The sequence below is a fragment of the Leopardus geoffroyi genome, chromosome B3, assembly GCF_018350155.1.
Source record: "Leopardus geoffroyi isolate Oge1 chromosome B3, O.geoffroyi_Oge1_pat1.0, whole genome shotgun sequence".
Taxonomy (NCBI): Eukaryota; Metazoa; Chordata; class Mammalia; order Carnivora; family Felidae; genus Leopardus; species Leopardus geoffroyi.
Genome location: NC_059337.1, coordinates 102,214,809 through 102,240,893, shown reverse-complemented (window position 1 = coordinate 102,240,893; position 26,085 = coordinate 102,214,809). Strand labels below are relative to the sequence as shown.

The 26,085-nt window shown below is 44.3% G+C and overlaps 1 protein-coding gene across 7 annotated transcripts in view; it reads right to left on the bottom strand.

Annotated features, from left to right (window-relative positions):
- Positions 1-26,085, bottom strand: part of SAMD4A (sterile alpha motif domain containing 4A) — a 217,754-nt gene that overhangs the window by 90,589 nt on the left and 101,080 nt on the right. For 2 of the 7 annotated variants that reach the window (XM_045451019.1, XM_045451022.1), the window contains exon 1: positions 12,367-12,775. The exons of 4 other annotated variants lie outside the window; for them this stretch is intronic. In XM_045451019.1, the coding sequence (XP_045306975.1) occupies positions 12,367-12,760 (394 nt within the window). In that variant the 5' untranslated portion in view covers positions 12,761-12,775. Of the gene's footprint in view, positions 1-12,316; positions 12,776-26,085 lie in introns of those variants that run through there. One more of the 7 variants, XM_045451025.1, reaches the window with a different exon arrangement.

Below are 26,085 nucleotides of genomic sequence, written 5' to 3'. Positions count from 1 at the left end.
GTTGTGCAGCCATCACCACCATCCATTTCCAGATCTTTTTCATCTTTTCAAATTGAAACTCTACTTACTGAATGATCCCTCCATATTTCTCCCCTCCCCCAGCTCCTGGCAACCACCGCTGTATTTTCTGTCTATTTGACTACTCTAGTTACCTCTTGTAAGTGACATCATACAGTATTTGTCCTTTTGTGACTGGTTATTTCACTTGGTATCATGTCTTCAATGTTCATTCGTGAGAAGATCCATTTTTAACACACTCTCAAGGATCCCTTCTTGTTGCCTTCTACTCAAAACACACACTTGTTGCCTTTAGGTAAACATGGATAAACAATGTACTTTGCCTTGACTGGCCTTTGAGAAGTAGCTTGTTCTGGAAACTGATAGTTATCCTGAAGATCTCAGGCCACAAGAAAGAAAGCTCCCTTCCTGAAAAGACACTCGTGACAGCTGAAGACATTGCCTCTTGCCTACAAATTACCCTACAATAGGCCAGGGCAGGGCAGTCCTACTGGCTTTCAAGAGGAATCTGCAGAGTTGAAAGGGAGTATCTGGAATTTAGCAGAAGGACTTCACAATTCCAGTAAGACAGAAACATAACAGAGCAAGCTCAAGAATCATTGTTGACCAGAAGCTACAAATGCATCAGTCAAGTACTATAAAGTCCCTCGAGATCAAAGGTGTATTCAAAGAAAAGTATCAGGCAAGGAAGGCATGATATATAATGAATGAATATAAGCTCCAGAACCTGGCAAACCTGGGCATGAATCCCAGATCTGCCACTTAATTTGCAGTGGGACCTTGTTAAGTTACTTCACCTAGCTGAGCCTCAACTTCCTCATCAGTTAAGACTGTTACCAACAGCATCTGTCCCTCCTTGTGTGGTAATGCATTAAAAGGACCATCAAGTACTTGATGGTGGACATAATTTCTTCTACTTGTCTCTGCAGTACTCAGCCCACATTAGAGCCATGTTGGTTGGTTTTGGATACCGAGTTTTAAAAGTAATATATATAGAGTCTAAGGATTACCCAGGGAAGATCATTAAAAAATATCAGAGTTGGAAGAGGTAGAAAGTCAAAAGCTGAAAGAAAATGGGCTACTGGGCTTACAGGTGAACGATATGAAGAGACGCTCAACTCTTTTCAAGTGGGGATTTCATAAGAAGATGAAGAGCCAACTATTTGAAGTAGAAGTCTTCAAATCGAAGCGGCAGAGATTAAGACTGGATGTGGAGAAGAAATGAAGTGCCACAATGACAAAAGACCCAGAGGAGTCACCAAGGAAAGCCTTATAATGTATGTGCTGGAGGCCTGAAGAATAGAGATAGATGCCTAAGGAAGCACTGACAGATAGGAACGTAATGTGAGCTACACACGGTATTTAGAACTTCCTAATATTAAAAGAAAAGTGAAAAGAGGGAGGGGAAATTAATTGTAATGATGTATTTTCTTTAATCCAATGTATCAAAATACTATTTCAACTTGTAATCAACTATAAATTATTGAGGAAACATTCTACATGCCTGTCTTTGCATTAAGTCTTTGAAACGCAGGGTGTATATTACCACCGATATCACATCTCAACTTGGACTACCCACAGCTGAAGTGCTCAGAAGCCATGTATGGCTGGAGGCTACAGAACGGGCTAGCCACAGAGCTGGAGACATTCAGATGGGGAAGGCGGATGGCAGGAGGGCACAAGTGACCTCAGCACGTCCCTCCCAGCTCCAACTCTATATTTAGCTACCTGTCACCTGACAAAAGACAACCCTGGTGCATTCCGTTAGGTATGGCTTCCCTTTTAAAGTAGCTTTGGGAGACGGAGGAAGCACCAGCTCTAACTTCCCATCAATACATTTTCAGCAAACACCCAGCATGTTTTTAATTACAAGTATGCTTCGGATAAAGATAAAATCTATTCATTAAGCCCAAGGAGCTCAAGAGGCACTGGCAAGAAGCAAAAGGTCCTGAGAGGAAGATCAATCTGTCTGACATCAATCAGATGATCAGATGTAGCTAGTATACACCCTGGAAAACGTAGACTTAGAAACACAATGTAGGAACAACTCTTAATACAAGTTCACGAGGCTGAGGAACTCCCTAGGTTTCTGCGAGGTCACTTCCCTGTTTGGGTATTCTACCCTTCTGCAAAAGGTCAGCCTTAAAAAAAAAAAAGGAACAAAAACAAAACATAAATAGGACTCAGAGTGCAAACTAAACATGTTATCTCCATGTAAGCACTCTGGGTCAGGGGTAACCTGGGAGCCAGAGGAGGAACAAGCACAGCAAAGAGGAAAGCAAAACAAGAGACCTCTGGCCCTGGTCCCTCCCAGGCCTGAAACAGTTCTTTCTGCATTCTCGGTTCAGGGCTTGGATGCTGTGGGACCGTGGTGTAGCCAGGAAGACCACCCTGACTTTTGTGTACTGCCACTGGGAACATGGACCCAAGATAGCCCTCTGAGGGCAGTCTTCCGAGGTGTACTACTGGATCAAAGTATTCTGCAGCAACTATAGACACCACGCTGACAGCTGATGGTATTGAATGGTCTCTATGAGCCAGGCACTCTTCCAACCGCTGTGCGTGTAATTACTCATTTAAATCTCACAAGAAACTTATGAGGTAGGTCCTATTACAGTCTAATTTTACAGATGAGGATACAGAGGCACAGAGAGGTCAAGCAATTTGCCTCAGGTCCCCCTGGCTAGTGAGGTGGCAGAATGGAGGTATACAAATGAGCATAAAGATACATAATGATTATCATGCTAGAAGAGTTTGGCCATAAGTTCAATACATTAATATTTATAATATAGACAATATGTGTAATGTGTAACATATTATCCACATTATAAATATTATATCATATATGATATATAATTACATATAAAAGGTGTATATGTGTATTATATTTACAAAGACAATAATATGAATATATCAATAGAGTACATGGATCAGCATAAGACTTGCCAGCTATGGAAGGGCAGGAAAAAAAGGAGTTGCAGAGACAACGTAGGTGATACTTACTGTGGGTTTTAAAATATGTCCACACCTTCTTTGACATTCCTGTCTAAAAGATGGAGCCTAATGAATTCATTTCTCCTTCAGGGCAGGCTAGACTTAGTGAGTCATTTCTAGCAAATTGAGTGTAGCGGAAAAGACAGTGTGTGAGGTCATGGATTAGGTTATAAAAGGCACTGGCAGCTTTTGCCTTCCTTTCTTTTGGGTTACTCACTCTGGGGGAAGTTAGCTACCATGTATGACGATACTCAAAGAACCCAGTAGGGAGAGGGGTCTTGAAAGTGAGGAACTGAGGCTTCCTGCCAACAGCTAGCACTAACTTGCTAGCCATGTGTGGGAACCATCTTGGAAGCAGAACCCCCGGCCCCTTAAGCCTTCAGATGACTGCAATCTGGACCACATTTGGGAGACCCTGAGCCAGAACCTCTCATATTCCTGATCCATAGGAATTGCATGTGATAACGTGTTTATTTTTCCTTATCTGCTAAGTTTTGGGTAATGTGTTATGTGATCAAAAAAAAATACAATATACCTCTTCAAAACTGGAATACACCTCTGGAAAAATTAAGTGTTAGCATTGGCTTTGAGCAGTTCAGCCCTTCAGGCAAAATCATTCCCATTCTGAGATCAACTCATGAAGCTAACCTGTTGCCACTCAACAGTCACCTCAGCCTCCCTCATCCTGATTATCCACTCGCCAAACAACTTTTGGACTATGATTTCGCTCCCGGTATCTTCATTCCTGGGTGAGAATGAATTGACCATACAGACTTGGATCGTCTCTTGCAAGATTCTGTGATGATAGCTTTTCAGGGCGAGTTAAATGGTTTCTGATCATGATTTGGCTTCCTGTGGAGGCCTTCCTGTGCTGAGTATATGGACTTGGAGTACATCTGGTCCCTCTGATGATGGCTCCTCATGGCAAGCTAATAAGCCAGCATTGCAAGGTCTACTACTTTCTAGTTAGTAGTGAGTCAGTCTCTCAGAGTAAGCATCCCCAGGACACTGATCAGAGAATAAGCACCTCCACCTTCAAACAGAAGCCTGGTCCTACATGTGGGGACTTGGTACATGAGAGCTAGGTCCTGTCCAGCTGCCCTGCCCATTGGTCTTCTTTGTGGCATTCACACCACCTTCCAGAGAGCAAGGAGCTTTTACTGAGATGTGTAGTCAACAGATTTTCCTTACTGGGGAAGACTTAGAAATCCTGAAACTTTCAATGAGTCAATCACTTCTGTGATGCAGTTTCTGTTATCATACACCCCAATACCACTGTATTTAGTAGACACTCTGGAATACAGAGGTCCAAGAACAGCAAGATTCAATGGTGCCAACTCACCTCTACTACTTTCTCTGAATATTTTCTCTAGATAAGGAGCAAAGATGTTATTTGCTGGATGTTTTACGTGGGTAAAAGTTGATGATTTATAATTTACAAACCAGTGACATAGGAGTAGTAAAAAAATCCTGAAAGAGCTATAATAAAAGACCATGAGGATTAGGAAACTGTCCCAATGATTCTTAGAGTGACAAAGATTGTGCTTAAATACCAAGTCTGGTATTATTACTACACAATAGTATGTCAATGCTTAAGGGTTCCAGTTGTTAGTAAATTACCCTTAAATTGCTATTTTATTATACCCTTGTTTTCGGTTTAATAACATTTACTATAAAAGGGTTTCTCACAAGTATATTTAGGCAATTTGTTCATGCGAGAAATGGCTGGAAATTAAGTGCACACACACAAGAAGTACTGTTTAAATAAATGCAATAAAAGGCAGGAATTCTAGTGGATCTTAAATGGTCAAATTCTCCTTGGAAGGATTTCTATTACACGTCATGTACTAAAGCTTTCTAAATGTAGTGCAACTCTGCACAACTTGGGGACAGATGGCCAGTGGTAATAACAGACACTATGCATTTGGTAGGAATGTGAGCTGACAGGGTACCTAAAAAGTCAGGGGGAAAAATGGCAAATCCCCACATGGCAACAGTGGGATTCTTGTGCTGGCACCTGCACTTGTCTATCGTCTCCTAAGGTGCCTACTTGAGCTAGAAATGACTGGACAAACATCCCCATAATTTGGTGGAGCCATATGAGACATGTGGATTAGACTAGCTGTTATGGGGGACTGGGACAGCCTGCAGTTACTGAGCCCCTATAGCTGCAAGTGGTGCTTTGAGCAGATATAAAGGACTGGATAGATAGAAACTTTCTCCATTTTCAAGGAGGGTGACTGCCAGCTTCCAAGGTGGCTCCCATGGATCCTTGCCTCTCAGTATTCACACCCTTGTGTATTCTCCTCCCACACTGAATCCAAACAGGTCTGTGTGACCAATAGAGTGTGGTAAGGTGTTCTGAGATTAGGTCATAGAAGGCATTGTAGCTTCCACCTCCTCTCTTGGCTCCCTCACTCTGCAGGAAGGTAGCCACATCAATTATGAAGACACTCAGGCAGCCCTGGGGGAGGCTTGTGTGGGGAGGAAATCGGACCTCCTGCTAACAGCCAGTACCAACTTGCCAGCCATGTGAGTGAGCTACCTTGGAAGTGGATTCTCCAGTTCTAGTCAATATCTTGACTGCAACCATGCAAGAGACCTTAAGCCAGAACTACCCAGCAAGGTTGTCCCAAATTTCTGACCCTCAGAAAACTGTGAGGGGAAGATGATGTGAAGCTCTTAAGTTTTGGGGTGATTTGTTACACAGCAATAGTTGATGAATATAGCTTACTAGTTAACTAATTAGAGCTTCATGTTATTTGGTAAAAAAACAAAAAATCACTCAAAAATGCTACTGCCCCAGGGCTCCTGGGTGGCTCAGTTGGTTAAGCGTCTGACTTCAGCTCAGGTCATAATCTCACAGTTTGTGAGTTCGAGCCCCGCATCGGGCTCTGTGCTGACAGCTGGGAGCCTGGAGCCTGCTTCAAATTCTGTCTCCCTCTCTCTCTGCTCCTCCCCCACTCATGCTCTGTCTCTCTCTCTCCTTCCAAAATAAAAACATTAAAAATTTTTTTAATGCTACTGCCCCTTGAATTCACTAGAAAAGAAAGGAATCTATGTAGTAGACTGCATAGCCCATTATAACCATTAGAGCTTTCTCTGGGACCATGAGGGTCATTAGCTGTTGGTCATTCACTGACCATTCTCAAAGGGTACCTGTGACTTGAACAGACACCTACAATACCCACTTACCACTCCCAAGTGATCTGGTCATTCTTCAAGGGGGCTTTCTATCTTGGTCACTTTTCTTCCTGGGCACTGGCATGACTAGGTGCTCCATGAGGTCTCCTTTGCTCCTGAAGGACCCAGACCAGTACTCAACTAGTCCTGAGATCTTGGCCAAGAGCTCAAGTTAGGGCTGGGATTCACATTCAGGTTTCTGACCTCCTCCTGGCCATGGCTAACTTTTGTAGGTCTAAGGCTGCCCATTCCCAGCGGGCACATACAACTGGCCAGCTCCCCTGTCCACCTGCCTCAGTTTTGACCTCATGTCTGTACAGACGACTCCCACATTTGTATCTCTGGCCCAGGTCTCATCTTGGATGCACATTCAGTTTCATCTTCTACACGTCCACTTGGATGATCTCAAAGTTACTCTGTCCAAAACTGAGTACCCCCTCTTGCTGTCACTAGATCTGCTCCTTCGGTCCTCTGTTCTATCTCAGCAATGGCTCGTCTATCTTTCCAGTAGCTCAGGTTGAAACCTTCGAGCATCATGGACTGACTACTCCTCTTATATCCCATGTTTAATCTGTTAGCAACTCTGTGTGCTGAATCTTTAAAACATACCCAGATTCTAACCACCTCTCACCACGCTTCTGCATTCCATCCACCTCCTGCCCCACAAACAACATAACGAACGGAATCATCTTTTTATACTGGAAGATAGGTCATGTCATTTCTCTGATCAAACATTCCAACGGTTTCTCATCTCTGAGCAAAAGCCATACAATAACGTATTAGGTCCTCTATGATGGAACCTCATTCCCCACTACTGGTCCCTCGTTCTTTTCAGTCCATTTGGATTCCTTGTTGTTTCTTTCACATGCCAGATACAAGCTACCCCTCAACCTTTGCATTTGCTGTTTCTTCTGCCTGGAATGCTTTTTCCCCTACCCAGATCCACATCCAGCCCCTCTCAGTTATGCCTTTGCTTAAATGTTGCCTTCTGAGTGAGAACTTCTCTGTCCACAGTATTTTAAATTGCCCATATTACTCCCTCACCTTACACTTCCTTATCCACCGTGCCTTGCTTTATTTTTCTCCAAAGCATTTACCATGTGACCTGTTGTGTATCACACCTATTTTCTGTACTTCTCCACTAGACAATAGCTCTATGTGGGTAGTAATGTTTGCCCATTTTCCCATGCGTTGTCATTTCTTTACCAATCGCATTTTTAAATGGCTACATAAAGTTGTTCCCAGGCATTTTGTTTGAGAGTGGTTTGTTAGACTTTGGGATTTCTTACTCAAATCTTAGGCATTTCCTAGAAATTTCTTTTAAATGAAGAATCGGTGACCTGCAAACTATTGTAGGTGTCATGGGTCACCCCGAAACAGTTCAGTCACCTCTTTCTAGTTGGACTGTGCAGAATTCTGATTACTTTTAGCTTTAGTGTCAAATAAAAACAGGAACACGTAAAAGAGGAAAATAAAATGACTAACTTAATTTTCAAAATCTTTACTACATTCCCCTCTTAGTATTGTTAGGATGGAAAATTTCCCCACGTGCTGGAAAACAAAAGCATAATGGGTGATTTTCCTGATTGTAACTGACACCAATTAAAGTAATCTTCATGATAAAGATTCATTAGGCTGAGGCAGCAGAATTAGATGTATTTAATATGACTCTCTTGCAAACATCTGTTGAAGAAAGAAAGAAAACCAATGCCAATAGGGCTGTGTTAAAACTATTGTAACATCCAAATTTTTTGGCCGTAAGTAATTATGTTCTAATAAAACCTCACAGGAATGGGTCTCCTAAGAGTCATATAAATTAGAGATGAAGAAAATGTTACCTTACTCTTGACAAATGCAAGACAAATCCTTACAAACCACATTCAGCTAGTTTTTTTTATACCAAAAACCTCTCAGAGGAGAGGCTATAAATGTTCCCAAAGCAGGAAGTTTTCCCACTCACTAAACTTCAGTGCCGTTCTCGCACTCCCAGACCACCACTGACAAAACCCCACACACCACAGAATGACCCTCCAATAGCATTTCAGAATAATGAATTGGCAATCCTCATGCTGACCTTGCAAAGGAGGAAAACATGCTTTGTCCGAGAACACGCAGATTCGGGCCTTATTCCATGAGCAGCTCTACAAATGAGAACTTTGAAAGAAGCACACTGTTGTCCAGGTAGCCTACCTGCCATCGTATTTATTAGTGAAGAACTCCAGGCTAAAATCTTTGGCAATAGCCAGATAGAGTCCATAAGGAGTGTCCTGAGAGAAATATACACAGGTCAAATCTCAAAGGAATAGTTCATGCTTGATCCAACAGACCAAACTGAACAACAGCCACTTCCCACAGTAGGTTTACAAACCTCACAAAGTCTGGGAAGGGCTGATTCACCTGTGACAACAGGGGGCCATTCTGTGTCTTTAAATGAGTCTGGGCTGTTAAGTCTCACACTTTCTAAAATAATATGGAAGTTGCTCAGCAACTTACAGGCAAAATTTCCCATCCTGAGAGATGGGAATCCAAAGTGTAAGTGCGAATGTAAGAGCCCTGTGATGTGTGTAAATACTGTCACCAAGGAACAGCACATATACATCCCCAAAATAGACGTGCCAGAAAAGTTGACTGTAAAATTCATGTATCACTCATTTAGGTATGAAATCTGAAATACACGTAAAAGTTATTCTAGGGGAGGAGAGAATGGACAATTCTGTGGAGGGAGGATATTCAAATCCATGGTCACAAATTAACTGTTACTGTATTTGAAAAGAAGGGCCTAATCAACTGTGTAAGGATTGAGTTGGGTAAGCAACCCTCAAACGTTTCCAATCCTGCTTGCTTTTCCTCATTAGGTATAGCCCTGTAGAGGGAGTGAGAGGCACACCTCTCCTTCTGGTTCTCTTGAGCTATTAGCCAACTCCAGGAATTTATGCAAAGGTAAGCAGAAATGGCAGTTTATTTTCTTTCACCTGTTCTTTGTGCATCAAACTCATTTTCAGGTAAGTAGGTCTGTCGATGTGCTCAGAATAAGGTTGTTTTGGTTTTCTTGAGAAGGGGAGCTACTTTTTAATTTCTAAAGTCCTCTGTTAAGAAGGAAGAAAGGCAGGAAGGACAATAGAAAAGGATGAAGTTCTGTAATCAGAAATGAGAATGGCCAAGGCCGTTTCTGTCCTTTTGGGCTATTCCCTCCTTCTGGGCATCCCACCTTGAAATTAAAGAGACCCAGAGGTCAGTGGCTGGACCAGAATCAGGAGCACTAACCAGATGAGGACGCTTTGCTTTAGCAGACTTTGTGGGAAAGTTGCAGGAGGAGACAAGAGCTCACAGCCCACGGTTTTATAGACTATAGACAAAGCTTCTCGTGCATCCTTTCTGAGCCTCAAACATACCGTCTAGAATTCGAAACCAAAAGAGGACCCAAAAACAGCAAGAGGACTTATATAACACTGGTCCAGTGCTGGGAGTGACAGCAGTGGCCCATTTTGTTTTTTTAAAAAAACTTTTTTTAATGTTTATTTATTTTTGACTGAGAGAGAGAGAGAGAGAGAGAGAGAGAGAGAGAGAGAGCATGAGCGGGGGAGGGGCAGAAAGACAGGAAAACACAGAATCTGAAGCAGGCTCTAGGCTCTGAGCTGTCAGCACAGAGCCCAATGCTGGGCTCGAACTCACAGACTGCGAGATCATGACCTGAGCCGAAGTCGGACATTCAACCAACTGAGCCACCCAGGCACGCTCCATTTTGTTTTAATCTAGCTTTACACCACCACCTTTAAGGGGAGATGTATTTATTAAGCTGTTGGGTCTTTATCTTTAGTCCCTATCAATGTTGATGGCCCAGTGTTAGGGTCTGTCCTCCTTAATGGGGTGTGTGGGGTCAGAGATAGCCATGGGAAAAGTTTTGTACCCCACAGAAATGTCCGCAATACAAAAAAATTGGAGAGAATCAGACCAGAGAGGTAGAAAAAATACTTTAAGAAGGCCTCCATTTATAGAACCAACCAGCAACTCTGTAAGGAATAGAATCCATTTTCTAAAATAACCCCCAGAACCTCCAGCAGACCTCCAATCAGCATCCAACACATTATTTACTGGAAAAAACACAAAAAGCTTCATCGATTATCACTACACCAATGGAGACAACTTGTGGCAGTTCAAATCTTAAAAGATTTATCATCAAATATTTTCTGCTGTAGATATGCCCTGCATACATCCAAACCCTTCCCCTCGTGCTCCCCATCCTCATCCATGACGTGGCTTAAGAATCTGCCTCCTCCCTGTTGATCTGCTCTAGCCCTCACTGCCTCTCTACCACACAGACCAGCTCAATGATGTACATGCTGTGTGACTCTCTCCTGAATGAAGACTGCTGGCTCCCTGAGGGCTGGGACAGTGCCTCCCATTTATGTGTCTCTTAATGCTTGTCTAGGTCAGTGCTTGATCACGCAGGCTTGCTGGACCACACTGGACAAAAGATACATGTGCTTTTCCCATCCAAGTACTAACTAGGCCCAACCCTGCTTAGCTTCCAAGATCAGAAGAGATCGGGCACGTTCAGGGTGGTATGGCCCTAGACACGTGTGCTTTTCTATCATAACCGCTGACACAGCAGATCTGTTCCTTCCCAGCTTTGTTTGTCTCTGGTTAGGGTGGTAAGTGTCAACAGCAGAAACCTTCGGACTAGGGCAGAATAGTGAGGGGACACTGGGCTCTAGCAGAAGGGGAGCTCTGGCCTCCCTTCGGGGGTGGATGCCACTCGTGTCTTCACATTAGCTCCTCCCGAGGTCCTCCTGAGGTTCAGTCAGCTCTCAAAGAGCCATCTCCCACTAACCTACACACACACACACACACACACACACACACACACACGCAGGTGGAAGCCGAGCTGTCTGGAGACTCAGACCCCAAGACATAGGTTACAAGTACCTAAGATATGCTCAGTTGTCTTGGGTGTCCTTTCTGAGGTATTCACTTCCAAAAACTGTAGGAGCATTAGGTGCTCTAAGTGACTTGAGGAAAAGAAAGATAAGAAAGCATAGCGACTGAGAGCATAGATTCTAGCTGTGTTGTCTGGGCTTGAATCTTGAATTCCGACCATCCATTTGGTTAGCAGTGTGACCTTGGGCAATTCACTTAACCGCTCTACACACTTCATCTTCCTCATTTGGAAAATGGGATACCTCATAGGACTGTTAAGATGTTTGAATTATTTAATCTGTGTAAAGCAAGGGACCACTTTCTGGCCCATAGTGAATGTTATAAAATTGTTAATGATGGTCACCATCATAGAAGGGACCAGGGCAATGCTCCATGGGATCCTCTCCTGCAGGCTGGGGAAGGGGAGGAGGAGAGACTAGGAGAGCCAAAAAGGCCTAAGACACAGTATTGTCTTAGAGTATCGTACCACCCCCAGTCCCCCCCACCCCAGGCCTCCCACACATACCTGGGAACCTGTTAGAAATGCAAAATCTAGATCCCCATCATAGATCTACTTAATCAGAAACTCTGTTTAAAAACCCCTTCAGGTGATTTGAATCCAGGCTTAAGTTTGAGAACCACTGGTCAAAGGAACTAAGAGAAAAATCAAGGCCTCCAATTTCTAGCGTAGGCATGGTCAGCAGGTTAAGACTGATGTGAAACCAGGTAGGAAAAATAATATCCTACCAGGAGAAGGGCTAAGAGAAATCAACTCAATCGGTGGCAGGGACCTATTTTTAAGAGGAAGTTGTTGGAGTTTTAAGAAAGTTATCAACAAATAAGCAAGCAAAACGTCATAATATTTCTAGGAGAGGGATGATCTCTCAAGTGTTGGGGTTACAGCAACCTAGCTAGTAAAAAGGAGTGACGGCACCTTCAAAGTCTCGACAGAGAGGCCTCGATCCAGCCACTTGGGTTTCAGAATGCTGTTAGAACCATTAACAAAGTCTGACCAGGCCTGGGGGTGGCTCATGATAAAATGTAGGTGAGAATTTCCGTTCTAAAGTATCTTGACCGTAGAACCACACCGTCGCAAACCACTCCCACATCGCCCCCACCCCGGAGTTCTGCACTGCTCTGAGAAGGATGGAGGTGGGTGTGCAGTTGGCCCAGAAGAGCCTAGACCACGCAGTCAGACCATTACCTCTAGACGGTTGCTCCGGAGAGCCGTCAGGTAAAGAAGTATCAACTCACGGGTCCGATGATGAACCACGAGACACGCAGCAACAGGAGCAAAATTCTCTTGATCAGAGGACCGTAAGATTTTGCTGAGTTTGGGGGAGAGGGCACAGACACTGTATAGGTTATATGGAGCTGAACACATTACAGTTGAACCAGATGGTAGATGAAAAGCTGAGTTGATGGAATTATCACATAAGGGATTGCTCCATCTCCTCCCTCCCCACTTTGTCCTCCTCCTTTTCTCCCCTCCTCTGGTGTCCACTGGGCACAGCTCATCATTATTGAGTGTCCAGCTGGGTATTGTGATGTCAGAGGCATCACCCACAGTGGACGATGCTGGAGGAGAGACTAGAGGCCCAGCCATGTTTGGGGACACATGGCCTGACTGGAGCTCCTGTGATACCATGTGGCACCCGCTCCCTCCATTTACTGCTAACATCTCACACCTCATACATCTCTGGAATCCTTTATCCTCCCCTCCCAAAACCAATATTGTGCTTCAGGGAAACTGAGGCACAGAGAAGCTCACACAAGGTCATGCAGCAACACTCTGGTATGCCCATGAACAGTGCCAGAGTTTCCTGACCACTCATCCACACCAGTCCAGGGGCCCCAGCTGCCTTTTATAGAAAGTTTCCACACACCTTCTATTCCTAACCTTGATCACAAGCATCGCCGGTCCACATGCTTTGGAAGCACCAGCAGACTCTCTGTGTCACAGACTTAGTAACGCGCCCCATTTAGGACCATGAGCACAACTTGTTTGCACTGGACGCGGAGTTCTAGATATTCTTCTTGGGCTGCATTTTTGTTTTTATTTCAAACACAGCCAACTAATCAGGGCTTTCTACATCAAAAAAAGCCAATTTTGATTCTCCACAAAAAATCAGCAGCTTACCACACACACCCTTTCCAGGTCATCCCCGAGATGCCAAGGGCATCAAGGGTCTGCGATTTGGGGTAGGAAGAACACTTTGTTCCCAGCTGCCCATGGTGGGGAGCAGTACCCATCTTTTTTGGTTTTTATTTTGCAGGCTGATATTAATAGTAACAGGACATGAAAGATTACCTAATAAATAGAGATTATATATATATTTACATGGATATATATCAGAATGTCTTGACCTTGAGATCAAAAATGGGGTAGGGCCTTTGGAAGAGAATAATGCAAGCCCCTCAGAAGAAGATCTGAAGGTGAAGGTGCAGAGCAGATATATAACCTTTAGCACATGGCTTGCTCCACTAATCACTGAACAGATTCCAGTACCTAAATAAAGCCCCAGAAAACCTACACATGGCAAGAACTGACTCACTAATAAAACAACTGATGGGCCAACATAGGGAGTGCTCACCGCCAGTAAGGTGACTTGGTTTCTCAACACGAAAGAAGTACATTTCAACTGTGTAGTAAATAAAATAAAAGTTCATTGTAAAAGAGCCCCGACTGTCCCCCATGTGATCCGCCTTTGCTGCCTCCTCATGTGACTGGCCTCCCAATTTAGAGCGTAACCAACTCCCAGTGACCTGTAATAACACCATTCCCAAATTAGAGCTCTCAATTTGACTTGGCCTCGGTCCCTCCCTCAAAGCAAAATAAAGCATCCGTTTTCTTTTTTTCACATTCATAATACTCTTCTTTTTGAGTTGCCAACTCAAACCCTGCTCCAGTCAGATTGAGCCCTTCCTCTAGTTTTTTTTTTTTTTTTCTGGTTAGCCAAAGAGCCCGATGGAAAAACACCAAGAGACAAAAACAAAAACAAAATCAGACAAAAATTCCAAGTAAGTGACATTCAGCTGGAAAAGCTATGATTCACATGCAAATAAAAAATCTCCCTGAATTCACTGTTATATGACGCAAGCCTCTGGCTTCGACATAAAAAGGGCAGAATGAAATCACCCACAATTAAACTCACTCTGGAATACTGGAATTCTCTGGCTAGGCCTCCCCAACTAATGATAAGAAAACCCCCAACTGTGACAGAATGAAGCTAATTGTGTTGGATCCCAGGGCATCCCCACCTCAGCTGACACTCATTCCTGAACATTCCCCAACCCAGCATTCTCCACCTTCCCTCATCCCCTGACCTGGACTCAGCATAGCCTACAGGGAGATGGGGCTCAGACGGGTCTCCCAGGGGAAGCCCTCCTTTCTGGGCAGACCGAGGGGATTGTGCTGAGAACTGTGGACCTCACCTCCCACCCCCAACCATCACACTTCCCCTTTTTCTCCTCAGGGGAAAGTTGGTCAGATACCACTTTTTTTTCCAGATGGTTCCCTTAGGATGTGCACTCCATATGCCTGAGAATCACAGAATTCTGGAGATTGGAAGGGCCCTCAAAGATTCCCTTTCCTTTACTATTTGTGGGGGGTCCCACGCCATGATTCTTCTGTGATGCTCACCAAGGCTGAGCTCCTTCCTAGCCATGGGGAGCCCACTTTTACCATCAAAGGGGCTAGGATTATTAAAGCCATAATTGGCCTCTGCAACTTCTTCCCATTCAACAAAGGTCAATTTTTCTGAAACCCACAAAGAAGAAATCTAGAGATACTTGTACACCCATTCATAGCAGCCTTATTCACAATAACCAAAAGCAACCCAAATGTCCACCAACAGACGAACGGATAAACAAAGTCTGGTATATACATACAATGGAATGCTATTCAGCCTTTAAAAGGAGCGAAATTCTGATACATGCTGCAACATGGATAAAAACTGAAAACATTAAGTGAAATAAAGGAAGCCAGGCACTAAAGAACAAATAGCATATGATTCCTCTTATAGGAGTACCTAGAGTAGGCAAATTCAGAGAGACAGAAAGTAGAATCGTGGTCACCTGGGGCTGAGGGGAGGGGGGTAGCTATTGTTTAATGTGTGAAGAGTTTCTGTTTGGGATGATGAAAAGATTTTGGAAATGCAGAGCGGTGAAAGTAGCACCGCACGGGGCATATAATTAGTATAACAGGACTGTACACTTAAAAATGACCAGGGGCGCCTGGGTGGCTCAGTCGGTTAAGCGGCCGACTTCGGCTCGGGTCATGATCTCACGGTCCGTGAGTTCGAGCCCCGCGTCGGGCTCTGTGCTGACAGCTCAGAGCCTGGAGCCTGTTTCAGATTCTGTGTCTCCCTCTCTCTGACCCTGCCCCGTTCATGCTCTGTCTCTCTCTGTCTCAAAAAAAAAAAAAAAAAAAAAAAAAAATGACCAAACGGGGGCACCAGGGTGGCTCGGTCGGTTGGGCGTCCGACTTCGGCTCAGGTCATAATCTCACGGTTCGTGGGTTCGAGCCCCGCGTCGGGCTCTGTGCTGACAGCTCAGAGCCTGGAGCCTGCTTCAGATTCTGTGTCTCCCTCTCTCTCTGACCCTCCCCCGTTCATGCTCTGTGCTGACAGCTCAGAGCCTGGAGCCTGCTTCAGATTCTGTGTCTCCCTCTCTCTCTGACCCTCCCCCGTTCATGCTCTGTCTCTCTCTGTCTCAAAAATAAATAAACATTAAAAAAAATTTAAAAAAAATGATCAAACGGCAAACGTTATGTACATTTTATTGCAATTAAAATTTAAAAAAATCTATTCCCCCTTTCACAGGATAGCTATCTCCCTAAATTTTCTTTTTCAATCTCAAAATCCCCAGTTCCTTCTTTTTTTTTTTTTTTTTTTTTTTAATTTTTTTTTTCAGCGTTTATGTATTTTTGGGACAGAGAGAGACAGAGCATGAACGGGGGAGGGGCAGAGAGAGAGGGAGACACAGAATCGGAAACAGGCTCCAGGCTCTGAGCCATCAGCCCAGAGCCTGACGCGGGGCTCGAACTCCCGGACCGCGAGATCGTGACCTGGCTGAAGTCGGACGCTTAACCGACTGCGCCACCCAGGCGCCCCTCCTTCTAATAATCTTTAGATAATATGATGTCTATGAGCAAAGTCTAGACCCTTACAGCTTCCTGGCCACACTCCTCTGGGTTTACTCGGTATTTCTCCGAAAACCTGGCATCCAGAACTGAACAGCAGACTGTGCAAGCCCCTTCCTGCCCAGGGTCTCCCTCTGAGGTACCCCGCTTAACCCCCAAACGAAAGCTTCACAGGGTGAGCCTCCTGATGGCCTATTTTGGCTAGCTGGGCAAAAAGGGCCAGGTTCAAAAACCTTCCATATTCCACCCCCAGCCCCTACTGCCTCCCCAGGCCCAGATCCACCTCCCAGACAGCTGTGGGCAGCTGCAGCTGAGAACTGAAACCATCCGAGGCAGCTAGAGGGGGGCGTGGAGTGGGGCTGAGTCTCAGCTGAGCACACTCCGGCCTTTCCACAGATTTCCCTCGTTTCCCGTAGGTGTTTGGCAAATGGAGACAGGGTGGGCCCGGGAGGCGTCTCTCTCCAGGCACTCGGGGATGTCTCTTAGCAGCCACCCACCACCAGGCTGTAGCCACCATCATGGTGTTCAACCATGCGGGCCGAACCAGTCTCGCTGGGCTCGGTACACTGGCCCCTCTGGGTTCTTCTGGAAAAGCTTTGAAAGTTTGAGGTAGGAAAGCTCCCTTTTGCATTTTAAAGTATGTTGAAACTGAGCAGCCTGGGTGTTGGTCTGATTCCACAAGTGAGTAATCCATTTCCTGAAAGTAAACTGCTCACCCTTTGGAAGTGGACCAGCGATTTGGGGGTGCCGTCTGAAGTGTCGCTAACTGGGTAAATATTTACAGACACAAGCCATGGAGCTTTTCTAGGAATGTCAGTTAATTTGCTAAATTAATGACCCTTAAGGTGGAATCCTTAAAAACAAGGTTAATTCATCTCTAACGGGTGAATAATTTATGCCTGGGACAAGGTATTGGTTGGGACGGGGTGGGGGTGGGGTATGCTTGTCTGACTGGTTAGAATAACCACATATAAATTAAAACCAGGCCTGACTTAAAATCTCTATCTTCTGACTTTTTTTTGACTCCTGATTTTCTATTAATATCTGAGCCAATGATGGGTTGACTTTGGAAAACTCTTTTCTTTGCCAATATTTTGCCTGGAGTTTGAAATGACAAGATTTTAAACAATTCCTTTTTGGTAAGTCTACTGGCCTCGGGGATTCCATACAGAAGATCTAAATGCATCCACCACTCACTAAAAGACTGTGCTCACCTGGCTGTACCTGAAGATTTGCTTCCCCAATTCTCCTGTGTGGGCAATTTTACACTTCAATCAGCTGGCTTGAAAGAGCCTTTTGCCTTGAATAATGAAAAGGTGATTTCTTTTTGGCTCAAACGATCACTTAAACAATCCTTTCAAAAACACTCCCAGGCCAACTTCTCATCCGCCTCCATAAGACAGGCAATCTGTAAGAAGTAATCTAAATTTTCTTTAAAAGTATGTAGCTAGATGAATGTTTTTGGAGCTCTTTTGGGAAGAAGATGAGTTTGTGTGTGTGGTGGGCTCCGAGGTATGAATAAATCAGTCTGAGAAGCAATTCTCAATCGCAGAATCATGGAAGTTTCTGAATCTGACAGACAAGAGGTCATTCTGGATTCCCAGCCTCATGCTCAGCCTCCCTCCAGCACTCTTCTGTCTCCAAACAAGCCCGTGTGTTGGAATCGCATGTGACTGAGGGGCTCAGGCATCACCACTACCCACGTGGGTCTTCCCAAGCAGAAATGGGGGTTTCCCTGACTCCCTCTGAGCCCTGGCATGGTCCTGTGCCTCACACTCTGTCCTGTCTTACAAGTACTTGTGCCTGGGTTTTAGACTAATCCTCTAAGACTTCCTGGAATCAGATGCCATCCACCTACCCTCCATCCCCCCCCGCCCCCAATCAGGGGTACCCAGAAAGGAAATGACTATGTTGGGTCATAGAGCCCGGGTGCCCCAGTCAGTTGAGCATCTGACTTCGGCTCAGGCCATCATCTTGCAGTCCGTGGGTTCGAGCCCCATGTCGGGCTCTGTGCTGACAGCTCAGAGCCTGGAGCCTGCTTCAGAGTCTGTGTCTCCCTCTCTCTCTGCCCCTCCCTCGCTCTCTCTCAAAAATAAGCATTAAAAAACAAAAAGAAATGACTATGTGACTCTGAGAGAGGACAGCTGTCCCTCAGTGTCCTGGAGCCTAAGCCCATGAGGGCCAGAGCATCAGTGAACACTTACGTCCCTCGAGAGCCAGGCAGGGTGCTGGCTGGGTATACAGTTTCCCCAAGAGGGCCCACCTCTGACAGCAGCATATGGAAGAAAATAATGTGCCAGCTGTGGAGAACCTGGGGTTGGTTATCCAGGTAGCCAGCAATGCTGAAAACAAGGGTTTTTCCTTGTTCGTTCATTTCCTTCCTTCCCAGCAGGCCCACATATGAGGTAGCAGAGTGCTTCACACAAGTCAGTGAATGCCTGAAGAACAAGGCTGGCCTATATTGTTAGTAGAGTGGGATTTTGGTCTTAGTCTATTTCCTTTTATGCTTTCATCTGGCACATGTTCATTCTCCATTGCATTATCTTTTTTATTTATCTTTTTAAGAAGGCAGCCACAGCCAGCCTACGGGCCCATCTTGGGAACTCGATTACGTGCTGAGAAACTCCATCTTAAATACTTGCGGGAATGAAAGTAAATGCTTCAAATATAACTATGATTAGTAAGTATTAATGTCAACAGGGTTACCAGGAATCGGGGAATGTCAGACTCACGAGCCGAGCCTTCAATGGGATGTGTGCTGGTTAAGTCAGGGACCCGGATATGGTGTGTGTGTCACTGGCAACTGTTGCCAGCAGCACTCAACAGCCCCCTAGAAACCACCTTATTTTAGGGTGCAGCCTGACCAGCTCACCTGTGTTCTTGGTTCTTCTTACAAATGAATCGAAACCTAGATGGACATTAGGAAAATAACAATAGTTTAAGAGCAAATCCCAGCATGTCTCCAGAGCAACAGAGAATCAAATTCTGAAAGCAAATAAGATGTTGCTTTATTCTTCTGTCTCTGGCTCTGCTGGCCGGGTGTGAGTGAATTGGGTGTGTCGGGTGAGGGGAGAAGAGTCTCCGGAACATACCATTATGATTATCTAACAATAACAACACTCTCGCTGGCAATGTCAACTGAAAAGATTAAAAGCACGAGGTTTCTTCTACTCTACATGGCAACCAGCTTCTGAAAAAAAAAAAAAAAAAGTAAAAATATGAACTGCTTTGTTAGGTCTCAGTGATGCTGGCTACTTTAAGGATTTTTCAGCCCTTAGCATTATAAACTGAAGAATGCGCTGTTTCGAAACAGAGACTTCTGGATCTTATTTTAACTAAAGTTACTTTTCAATTTTTAGAAAAGGATAGTTAACAAATGTGGCTAAATTTAAGTAACTTTAGTTAGTTTTCCCTTAAAACAACCATGTCATAAAGTAATCAGACACTAAAAAGGCCTCAATACCCACATTACAACCCTACACATTACCTCTGTTCACAGTCCAGAGACATACACAATCCAAGTCTCAGTCACAGTCCTGAAAATGACACCACATTGGCAAGATGCAACTCTACAGCAGATGCACTAAAAAAAGTGAGTGGCAGCTACTAAGGCCCAATTTGCCATGCATTGTCTTATTAATTTTTATTTTCTGAGAAGTAACTTTTTTTTCCAAACAGTAAATGTGGCGGTTGTATTAAGACCAACACGGTTACTGTTCATTCCAATAGTTCTTGTCCTACAACCACATGAAGCCTAAGAAAAGACGGTCGTGGGGGCTGCCTGAGTGGCTCAGTCAGTTAAGCTGACTTGGGCTCCGGTCATGATCTCACAGTTCTTGAGTTCCAGCCCCACGTCGGGCTCTGTGCTGACAGCTCAGAGCCTGGAGCCTGCTTCGGACCCTGTGTCTCCCTCTCTCTCTGCCCCTCCCCTGCTTGCGTGCACTCTCACTCTCCCAAAAACAAACATTAAAAAAAAATTTTTTTTTTAAAAAAAGATTGTTGTGTGGAGAAAGACACAGTGACCTCAGACACGTGTGTGAGATCTCCCAAGAGATACACACAGCAATCAATGGTGGTACAGTACTGGCATTTGCCATCTATGATCAGAGGATAAGGAGTGTCGCCCCAGTGGGACTTTGAACACACATGTTCCGTTTTCTCTGGACACACATGCACCTGTCCTCCCATCACCACCACCATTTTGCCTCCAAGTCCTCCAAGTCATCATCCCCTCCTGTCTTCTCCAGCCAAATCTTGAAGGCTGTCACACAGAAGTACTTCCCTTTGCACATTCTGAAAGCTTGGTCTGGTAAGGACAAGCAATGGAAGAGTTACTGTGTAGAATCGAGCAAGGCAAAAACGGTCTCTCAAGTGCAGACAGGGCCTCAGGGACATAGCACTAGGTTCGAAGTCTGGAATGGAATCTCCTGTACCTCAGTTTCCTCATAAGAAAAAAAATAAATTATAATACCTTCCATCACCAGCCACTTCCAAAGAATGACCAGGAAAACAATGGCTTGTGCATCTAAAGACTCAGCGCTACTGTAATGGTAAGGAAGTCACTTTGAATGTCCTTGTCTAAAGATCTTTACTCCTATAGGCTACAACCCCCACTCATGCCCACGCCTTGGGGGCATCCTCTGAAATCCAGTCTTTGCCTAGAATCTTGCATCATCTGGAAAGGGAAGAGAGTTGAAACATTCTTGGTTGCAGATTGGTATTTTTAGCACTTTTCGAAAAGATTAGACTGTTTTTCATATAACTCGTTTCTCATAATATTAGCACTTGTGTTTTAAGAGCACGGAGCAGGGAGCTATTGTTAGAGAAGACAGGATCAGAATAAAGTAGCTGAGTTATCAGCTATATTGCTCATTCTTTTCTTTTGCTGAAAATATCTCCTCAATGTCTACTTTCCAATTAGCAGTTCCAAAATATTCCTGATCCAAAGGGCTGTAGATACGTAAGAATCACCAAAAACCAACTTTAGATATTTGACCTTCTATCCCAGTCTCCAAAAGTGATGGGAAACTGGCTCATCTGTGTTTCCACAAAGGCCTACCGGTCCGTCAGACATAAAATTCAAACTCAAGTCAATAAAAAATAAGCACTTGAAATATCTTCCTTATTTCCCCCACTTCTTCCTGCTATCTATTTCTTGGCTATTTTACTACTTTTAAGTCTTACATAGCACAAAGAAAAGGGGAATGTTACTTGAAAGAAGTTTGGGGACAAGGTTGGGTCAAGCAGAGGGTAAATTAAAAGGCTGGGATTATTCAGGGTTTCAATTTTCTATGCTCTCTCAGTAGACCACGTGCGCGCATGTGTGTGGTGTCTATATATATACATGCACGCATACGACACACACACGCACGCGCACACACACACACACACACACACACATACCCACAATTATAGACGGGTAGGTCCACAGAGAGACAGAATGAATGGGCGAGAATTGGCTGCAGGTCATTGGAGACTTTTTAAAAAGCATTCAGATGCTAGTATAAACCCCAGGAGACTAATTCAGCAGACAAAAATGCCCTTTTAACCAAATAGTTCCAACGTATGAGAGAATTTCCTCCTTTTGCCAAAGCCAAATATTTTACTGTGCGTTAAAAGACTAATTAAAACAATATTGTGGTATTCCAGCATGCGTGGGTTATGAAGAGAAACCTTCACTTCATGAGCAAACACTGAATCTCTGGTAGGGTTAGGCAGGAGTTGTGGAGACTTGCTCTGTTTCATTAATATTCACATATCTACTTGGTAAGAACTGTAGCTTGGAACTATGATTTCCATTACAAAGCCCCTGAAATGCCAGGAATGAGTCATGGCATTGTGCCTGGGCACTGCGCTGATTTTCTCCATTAACCAGGCGTACATACTGACAACTTCCAGGAGAAAAGCTGAATGAGTCAGTTTCAGGAATAAACCGCATTAGAATACTATGTGCGAGGAGGAGTTAGGGTAATAGGAATTGGGTGGGTTTTTTTTTTTTTGGTGTGTTATTGTTTTGTTCTCCTTAAATAGAAACATTCATAAAATTCATTTCTCCAAAGAGCAAAAAGCATAGATCCATCCAATTATTAGGCTTCTAACACCATGACCAGATTGGTGGCTCAACCACCGCACAGTGTGGTAACACTGCTAGCTAGGATCAATCACAGCTTTTCAAGGACGATGCCACAGCCACTTGAACACATGGGGCGCTACCTTTTGGACCACTTCCAAGCATCTTCTCTTGTCCTGTCTCTTCTTCAGGTGTCTTCCCCTAGCTGACTTCCATAGTGAAATGGGAGTCACAAGGAGACAACAACAAAGGGAGGGAAAGGCGTGGCTAGAATTCAGGCAGAGCAAGTGTGTGTTTCACATGCAGCTGCAACAACCCTAACTGTCCAAATGGATCGCTGGCTTCGGCAGGGAGCGGAATGCATTACGCAGGGCTCTACACTGAGAATGTGGGGACTCCCGCATTCTGTCATGTTCCCTTGTGCCATTCTAGTTATGGAAATCGGACTCCAAATCTCCTTAGCCCTCTTCTTCCTTGAGAGTCGTTCCCATATTCAAGAGAGGAAGGCCTAGAACACTGTCATCTATTAAAAAATATCTGAGTATATTTTGGGAAGTCTGGTAAGGGGGAAATACTGAAAGCATCATTGGCTAACATCTCTTCTGATTTTATCTGAAGTTTGAAACCTGGATCATGAAATGACTTGAAAACGGAAGAATCACGATACATGGAGAAATCTGAATATGCCACAGGCACTTGCAAAGCCACACTGTGAAGTTAATTAGGGAGGGTGATTACGAGGAGCTGGCACACCTCTTTCCAGCACGAGCCTGCTGCGCTTCTCATTGGCTCCCTGTTCAGGATTATACTCAGTTGTTCTACATTTTTCCTAGGACTGAGCCACAGGCTTGCCTTTTCTTTTTTTGGATTTGGCCTCCAATGTTTAGGCACGAGTCAGCACACACAGATGAATAGATGAACTGAGCTAATTTAAGGGAGCCCTCCCATGGAAGGATTCTCTTTTAGCCCTCTATATTTAGTTAAGGTTTGTGCCTGTGCAAGATACTTACTAAAGGACTCAATTTTCTAAACCTTGCAAGCGAGGAATCTCTGCCATGAGATCTGCCTCCTAACAGGCTACTTGCTTGTTCACTGGGGTTCTAATGTCCTCATAGAAGCATTCAAACAGGCCAATTAAGGTGACCTCATTTAGATCATAGGGTGACTAGCCTCACTTTCATACATGCAGCAAGCATACACCGTGTTGGGATCCGGATTGGTGAATATCCCTATCAGACAAAACTTGCTAAAACTTAATTTGATATGACAACTCCATTGAATTGCTACAGAAGCATTCATTTTGACTAAATCACAGAGTTCCTAAATTTTACGTTTAGTAACAAACTAAGGATCTGGAGCTTTCCACCTCGAAAGCATGGATTCTCGTGCTCTTACACTGTTGCTTAGTCAGACCTAACACGTGGCTAAGGAACAAGTTTAACGTCTAGCCCTCAAGCAAAAAAAAATTCAGAAGATTCTGTGGCTTCCTGGCTATAAAATGAACTGCTTTCCATGGTAATGGATGCTCTGCCTTCTTTTAAAATTCTCCCCATCCTGCTGATTTGAGTGTCATTTGGGGCATGGCTACTATCAACGTGAAGGGATATACTGCACTATCACGGTGACAAAAGTGTCAATGGATTTCCTCCTCGTGTTTTTGACATTTAAAGACTTCTGCAGAAAGGTAGACTCCATCTGTGTCCTCCTGCTGGCAGAGACTAAACACCTGTATGGTAGAAACCAAGCCAGGATCCGTTCAGTGTCAAGATGGGCCTTTGGAGAACAGAATCAATTACCCACTGCCTTCTTTTGTTTCTCAAATCCTTGGGCGTGCTGAAGAGGTCAAGTTTTAAACAAGCTGCTGTTGCGTTCTTACTTTTTTAGACAACCTCACGCAGAAATGTGTATCTAAAAGCAACATAAAGGAGCAGCAAAACTCCTGCCCTTCTCTCCCTAAAAATGGAATAAATTTACTTGGCAGCATCTTTGCTTCCACTGAATATATTTACTTCTTAAATGAGACAAACCTCTTGCCAGGCTTCTCGCCCACAATGCAGGGACATAGGCCTCCTTTGCATAACCTCTTCTTCCCATGGAGAAGAATGAGAACGCCATGCTTTAATCTTTTGGCATTTCTCGTTGGAGGCAAGCGGGATCCTAAAAGGGAGTTAGGTCCCAGGAAGGAGAAGTGAATGAATTTTCTTCATTCCCTTCCCCCTTTAATTATGTGTGTCCCAGCATGGTTTTTTTTTTTTTTTTACAACTCATAGAGTAGGCTTCATGCTCAGATAGAGGCAGCAGACGCTTCAGAGAGCAGGGAAGAGTGGCCTCCAGAGTTATGGCTCAGAAAAAGAAACCAATCCAGATCCATGGGCTGAGGTTTGAAGTTTAAGACTAATGGCCGTGACTGTTTACACAGACAGAAGACAGTTATTTAAGGCTGAAATATGATCTACCTTTAGCTCAGCCAAAATGATGATCCAAGAGAAGCGTAACGCTATGTCTTCTTAGACTCCGCTGCCGAGGGGTCCTGCAGAGCGGCGGGGCTGTGGGGCTCCCTCCCAGGGGCTGCAGCACCCCTGACCCTCACCTCGGAACCCAAGGCCCAGGGTCCCATGGCAGACCCCCTACCCCCGATGATGTCTGGGCATCCTGACAGCAGGTGGGGATTCAGTGGACTTCCAGAATGTTCCTTCTAAGCAGACTGAGGGGGTAAATGAAACCAGTCCAAACCTCAAGTGCTAAAAGCAGCAGGCAGCCTGCTTTGCTGACACTGTCACAAAACCCCTGGTCTAGAACAAGGCAGCCATTATTTCTTCACTGATCCCGAGAGAGCTTCTACTGCCTGTATTGTTTTCTAACTTTGGAAGCACCAAATAAGGACGACTTTTGGTTCAAGGTAGGAGCCACGACTGTTTATATGACCTCACTCTTTCTTACATAATATATTAAACAGGCCCCTTAGGCCTAAGTTTAAAAGCCAAATTCTGCCTCTGGACAAGCATGTGCAGTTCCCATTGAAGTTGGTGTGGCTTGGCTATCAGACAGCTGGGGGCAAACTCCACTCTTCAGCAGGGATATGACGGATAACTAATAATTTCCAAGACTGCAATATAATGCTCTAATAAAGAGACACTGGAGGAGGATGAAAACAAAAATGCCTTTAAAGTCTAAATCAACAGATACCTCCCATCATTTATGAATGTGCTCATCTATCTCCCTAGCTCACAAGGAACCCTTGAGAGAGGGCCCAGGCACCTCTCTGGAGATCATTCAAGATCTCTTTGGGTGAGCCTCTACTGCAGGAGAAATGCGGCCTGGACCAGAAGGTCACGCTTCCAAGTGTTGACACGGTGGTAACTCGTTCCCAGTCACTTGTGTGGGGAGATGCATGGTGGGTTCCAGAGCAACAGATCACGTTAGAGTTGCACTTTATCATTTCCCCGTTCCCATGCTACACACAGACGTTTTATGGTACATACATAGATTTACCGTATACTACTTTGTTCCACAATGAATTTTAAATGACTTCCATGTGGTCTTAGGAACTGCCCTACGTCCCCATAACACTTAAAAGCAATAAATTAAGTTAAAGACTTAAAAACAAGATTACTCTCTCATAACTTGGATGATTATTTTTAAAATTGAAGACAGCCTTGTCATAGCTAAAGTCGAAAGTAAATCAAACCTAAGGCATTCTGACCCTCCAACTTTTCATTTAAAGACACATCCCAAGATAAGAGGGCATCCTCTCAGTGGC